The 6,000-nt window shown below is 39.9% G+C and overlaps 1 protein-coding gene across 6 annotated transcripts in view; it reads left to right on the top strand.

Moving 5' to 3' along the window:
• The first annotated feature begins 214 nt into the window (after nt 1-214).
• Nucleotides 215-6,000, top strand: part of Edrf1 (erythroid differentiation regulatory factor 1) — a 40,062-nt gene continuing 34,276 nt past the window's right edge. For 3 of the 6 annotated variants that reach the window (XR_015440435.1, XR_015440436.1, XM_087185162.1), the window contains exons 1-4: nt 293-790; nt 1,770-1,978; nt 3,808-3,874; nt 4,595-4,720. Coding sequence is in view for 4 of the 6 variants with exons in the window: in XM_087185162.1 (XP_087041288.1) it covers nt 683-790; nt 1,770-1,978; nt 3,808-3,874; nt 4,595-4,720 (510 nt within the window). In the remaining 2 variants the exon portion in view is untranslated. Of the gene's footprint in view, nt 791-1,769; nt 1,979-3,807; nt 3,875-4,594; nt 4,721-6,000 lie in introns of all 6 variants that reach the window. The other 3 variants (XM_004838748.3, XM_004838747.3, XM_004838749.3) reach the window with 3 other exon arrangements.

The raw sequence follows: 6,000 nt of genomic DNA, 5'->3' as shown, positions 1-6,000 counted from the left end.
AGACGGTCCCAGAGCACCGAAGAAGCAAACCCTCCGCGAAGGTGCCACCTGCTCGGACATCGCCCCACTCCTTAATCGAGGGGGCCCGCTGTCCGCACCGAACTCCTACACTCAGGCATTGTGATGCGGGGAGAACACGCCGAGGCTGGGCCTCCGGACAGGCTGGGCCGCACCTGGGCGCGCCCCTCCCTTTGGGGCATCGATGTGCCCATTTGTCAAAGGAGGGGACCCTGAAGGCTAGGGAAGGAGTGCTGACGTCATTAATAAAACGGGGATGGCTGATGACGCTGCAAGCATTCCCTCTCCCACGCAGAGAGAAGCTCCTAAACCTTGATTTTCTCCCAAGCCCAAGTGCCCACAGCTGTTTGCCCACAAAGACAAGGAGTGCAGCCTGGGATACAGATATCGCGAGAAAGTCTCCCAGAGCGACTCAGATTGGCGCAAGCGCAGTACAGCTCCCGCCCCTCCCCTTGCGAAGGAGGCACCCGCAGCAGAAGGCGGGGCCAGGCCTGAGAACAACAATCGCGAGATTTGGTAGCGTCTGGGGGACGCCTTCCTTTCAAGGGCCGGAAGTGTAGTCGGCAGAGCATCTTAGTCCCTTGTTTTCCTGGCTTGTGGCACCTGCGCTCCGGTTCCTATCGCAGCTTCGTGGTTCGCGCTTCGCCTACCCTAGGCCATAGTAATGGGGGACTCCAAGGAGGTCGGAGCCGAGGCCTCCCCGGTGGGGGCTGCTGCTCGAGGAGGGCTCAGCCTCTTGTCTCAGGGAGAGCCGGAGGAACCTTCTGCACAGGTGAGTCTTCCGCAGGGTCGAACCTGCCCAGGCCCTAGGATCAGCGGGCCCGAGCTCAGGGATCGGCGGGCACGCACAGCTGGGAAGGGATGTCACGATTCCCGGAGCTTCTGGCACCTTCTCCACGCCTTCCTGACATCTCCAAAACAAAGTGCAAGTCCGTGTGTCAGTCTTGAGGTATGCAAGTATTCACTTGCAATATCCAGAGCAATCCTGGCTTTCCACTCGGTGGTGACCTATTGGTGAATTAGACACGATCTCTGCTTTCAAGGAGCACACATGTAATACGTAGTTCCAAAACGTGGCACGGTCGTGCAAAGCTGGGGGAACGGGAAAGAATGCCAAGGAGGGACTCAGGGGATTGGGGCTCAGCGGATTCCTGAAGTCAACAAAGTGTTTGGCAGGCCCAGAGAGACTGCGAGAAAGGTTAGAATAGTGAACCCAAAAATGGAGCTTGTTTGAAGGCTGTGAGGAGTCCCAGCGCCTTGCTGTCAAGTTAAGAGGTTGAGTATTTGTGTTATGTCGAAGCAATTACTGAACGTTTGCGTAAAAACAAAAAAGACTCAGATATCTTACCAGAAACTACTTTGTAAATGGTGTATGTTACTGCAATTTTTAAAAAAATTTTAGAACTGTAGAGCGGTTTTATTAAATTTTACATTTAATTAACATGACACTGTTGAGTCGACTTGGTTTTTGCTTCTACACTTAATATGAATATATTTTAAAAGGCATGTTGGTTGGCCTGTTTCCTCTACGAAACACATAACCACCAGGCTTCTTGACTCATCCATCTTCTTTGAAATCATATGAAAAAGTGCTAAGTAAACGTGATAGTTTATGATTGAATTAAGTGATATTAGTAGCCTGCAGCATTCATTCTTTGTGAAGCCTGATGTGGTTCTTTTTTTCTTTTTATAAAGATAAAGTTTTCATTCCTAGTAGTGTTCATTAACGTTCCATTCAATATGTTAATTAGGGATCAGCTTTGTTTCTTGGAGGCAGTGAAGTGAAGAGCCGAGCTGTGGTGAAATACTCTTCCGCCCCTCCTCGAACAGCATTTGCACAACTTGAAGAGAAAACAGACTTGAAACTCCCACCTGCCAACTGGTTACGAGAAAGTGCCAAACTAGGGCCAGCAGGAACTACCATTCTTGGGAATAGTAAGAAAAGCAAGCCATTTTCGAGGTAAATATTACTCGGTGACATTTTTATCAGACCCTCCGTCCCCACTTTAATCTCTTAACACTTGCTGTTTAATTTGTGATGTGCACCAACTTACTAAATTTTTAGAAGATGACATTTGATTTTCAAAGTCTTTTTTTCCCCAGAGAATAGGTTATGTTACAATGTAGAGACACACTGTATGTACTTCTTTCAAATCTACACCATATTAACAAAGATGAGTTTTGACTGCTAATCAGTTTTATTTTAGGCAGTTTCTGTACCATTTGAATATGTGAAGACAGAGAATTGGGATGGTACATGAGGATCTGTCCTGTGGAGTTTTTCTGTAGTTGTTTTTTTTTTTTTGGGTACCAGGGATTGAACTTGGGACCTTGTGCTTGCGAGGCAGGCGGCAACACCACTGAGCTAAATCCCCAGCCCAAGTTTTTCTTTAAATGATGGTGGACTTTCTAGTCTGAAAAAGCCTGATGTAAAAATCCAGCATGTTGGGTGATTTTCACTGTTGACTTTGAGAACTAGAAATTCCGCTGGTGGTATTTAAAGTTGAGAGAGTGGCCTGGCATCTTGCAGGAAAAAATGTGCCAATATCCATATTCTTTTTTTTTTTTTGGTACCGGGGATTGAACTCGGGTCCTTGCGCGTGCGCAGCAGTCGGTGAAACCACTGAGCTAAATCCCTGGCCCACCAATATCCATATTCTTAATAGACTATTTAATATGTAGAATTCTTTTTGGTTCTTCTTAGTGACTCATCCTGAAATATTTACACGTAATTTAGACCAGGAGTCATGAACACATTAACACCTTATGAGCAAGTAATTTGAAAATTGCCCTAATGCCTCAAAAGGGAAAAGTTATATATGCAAATTATTGTTTATTTGTAGCTTTATACTAGCAAAAAGTTGGAAATAAGCCAAGCATTTTCTCTTAGAATGGCTTAATAAATTAAGTTTGATTTTTTTTTTTTTTTTTTTTTTGGGTACCGGGGCTCGAACTCGGGTCCTTGCACTTGCACAGCAGGCCGTGAAACCACTGACGCTAAATCCCTGGCCCTGATAAATTAAGTTTTATGAGGTGATTTAAATAATTGTTATCAATGATGTACAAACACTGCTAAGTACTTCATGTTTATGTCATGTAGTGCTTATAATAGCCTTTTGAGATAGGCACTGTTAACTATTTTGCACATGAGAAAGCTGCAGCTAAGAAAGATTAAATGACTTGCCTAGGAGCGCATGGTAAATCATGAGGATGCTTTGAAATTAAATATCCTAGCTGAGTATCTTAACTGCCACCTACTACCAGGAATATGGTGATATCAGCTACTTTTTAGGTATGTAGAGTATAAATGTGCCTCATGTACCCAACTGGCACAAGTTGGGTGCTCACTTAAGTTTGTGAATGAATTGGTGTCAGGTGCATTTTTCTTATATACCTTAAAAGAGAGGTGTTTTGTGTATATCACTAGGCACATAGCCCCAGAAACTAAAATATTAATAAATGTTTCCATTTGTCTTAACGCCTTATATTAAAAAAAAAAAAATCTTGAAGTCTGGAGAGTTTTTTGGTTTCCCGATTTAAAAAAAAAAATCTGCAAAGTATTTTTAAGTTTTTTTCTACTAATTGCTTCTCATTATAACTGTTTTATCACATCTTATCCATTTTAAAACATTATTTTATGTACACTGAGAGGGAAGCATTAGCTAAATATAATGGTAATACACATCCTGATTTCAGAAATGTTCAAATGTAGAAAATCCATATCCTAGAAGCAGTGAAATTCTATATTCTGTTCAACTTTTAACCTGTAGCTTTTTTTTCCTTTGGTAGCTTTGGCATGGCATATGACTTTATTGATTCTGTGGGAAATGATGTGGATGTTGTCTCTGATTCTGAAGTAAGTGCTGCTTGTTGTTGAATGTAACTTTTGTGGTGCTTTATATTATGTTCTGTTTTGCAGTCTTGAGAAATTAATGACAAAATAAGATACAACTGATTATTGAATACCTTTTTTGTTTCTAAAGTTCTGCTCTTTACCACATTTTCTTTCTTAGCAACCCCCAAACAGTGGTAGTGATAATAATATTAAAATTATTTGTATTTTAATAATAGTTATAGGAACTGATGACAATATTTGGGATTATTCTGCTTATGTTACCCCTTGAAAATTATAAATAATATTTCTGGTAGAGTCTATTGATCTGTACTTGTAGCTTTTTGCTGATCCGCTTAAAGCTTCCATCAGTGCAACCGTGTGACTTATACACACTTTACTTGAAAAAATTCTGTTGTGGGCTTGGGATGTAGGTCAGTGGTTAGTTGCTTACCTAGCATGCATGAGACCCTGGGTTTGACCCCAGTACATAGAAAAAATGGGTTTGAGAAGATATTCTGTCATGTAAAAATAAATGTTTGCCTGTCATTTACATTAAAATGTTAGTATGACTTATAAAGTGTAGGTGATTCTGGTTTTAAAAGTTTTTCTTCCATGTTGTTGCAGGTAGCTCTGTGTAAAGTACAATTTGTATAACCTTAAGAAAATATATTGTGCTTTATGATGAATAAAGTTAATATTTAAATGACTGGATCTTTCTAAACTATTTTTGCCCTTTTTAAGAACATAAAAAAGCTCCTGAAAATTCCCTACAGCAAGTCCCACGTAAGCATGGCAGTACATCGCATAGGAAGGACCCTCTTATTAGACGAGCTAGATATTCAAGAACTCTTCATGAGATCATCTCAGGTAATACGTTTTGTGAAAAACATCTGGAAACATATTATTCTAACAATGTAAGAGCCCTAGAAATGTGATTATGTTTCAAAAAAGGCTAAAGTGGAAATAGAGTAGTTGAATTCTTCAGCTCTCAAGAAATGAAAAGTATCATTGAAGATAAAAAAGTTTTAATGTTCAAAAAATGTGAATGGAGAAGAAAAATATTTCATTGATGCTAACAGTAGGGTTCTTTCTTACAAAGAGAAATGATGAAGCCAATAAATAAAGCTGTGAAATAGCTGTGAAATTTAAGGACTTTTTTTTTTTTTTGAGACAGAGTCTTACTTTGTAGCCCAGGCTAGCCTGGAACTCACAGAAGTCCTCCTGCCTCAGCCTCCCTTGCAAGTGCTAGAATTACAGGCATGCACCACTATGCCCAGAAGGCTGTTTTAAATTTTTAAAAAATCTTTTGATGTCTCTGTTGTAAAGATTCTTTTGAGACATGGCTACCAGGAAATGTGAAAAATATTAATGAGCTGTATGAATAAGTAGTTATTAGATTTCTTTTCATGAAGCCTAGCTTTTCAGATTGTTTGTTGGTAAACACCTATTTTTCCCTCATGTGTTGAGAATGGATGATTTTGTAAAATGTAGTAACAGTGTTTCATTTTCTTAAGGCTCACTGTCCATTTCTATACTTAACCTTTCACTGACTAGTAAGTAGTTGATGATTCTGCCAGTCCATAGGCTATCTTTAAAGATATATCTTTAAAGATATATATATAGATATCTTTAAAGATATCTATAAATTTCTGCAGTGCTTCGATAAGAAAAAACAAGTTACAGTGATTTAAATTGACATTTAAAGTAAATTTTTGTCTTCGAAAAGACCATAGTTCAGTTTGGTCTATGTGTATGCACTGATATTGAGTAAGTTTTTCAAATGTGACAATGAATAAATCACAGTCCTTGTTCTTTAGTAGCTGACACTTTTGGTGTTAAAAATACCTATACTGGGGCTTGGGATTTAGCTCAGTGGTTCCGCCGCCTGCTTCACAAGCGCAAGGACCTGAGTTTGATCCCTGGCACCAGAAAGAAAAAAAAAAAAATACCTGTACTGATAACACCAGTAAAGTGTGCAAAGTAGGGCATTCTTCAGGTAACAAAGAAAGTATTGGAGAAGGGATACTGCTTCTATCCAGGTTATAAGATACAGGTCAAGAAGGTATGGACTTCTTAAAAGAAATAATATTTGCATGATTGTAATCCCAGAACTCTGTAAGTCTGAGGCAGAAGGATTGAGAGTTCAA

This window comes from Heterocephalus glaber, unplaced genomic scaffold (assembly GCF_053883595.1).
Source record: "Heterocephalus glaber isolate CG9 unplaced genomic scaffold, H.glaber_assembly_v1.0 deba00001497, whole genome shotgun sequence".
Taxonomy (NCBI): Eukaryota; Metazoa; Chordata; class Mammalia; order Rodentia; family Bathyergidae; genus Heterocephalus; species Heterocephalus glaber.
The sequence above is the reverse complement of the archived record's forward strand: the minus strand, read 5'-3'. Positions and strand labels throughout refer to the sequence as shown.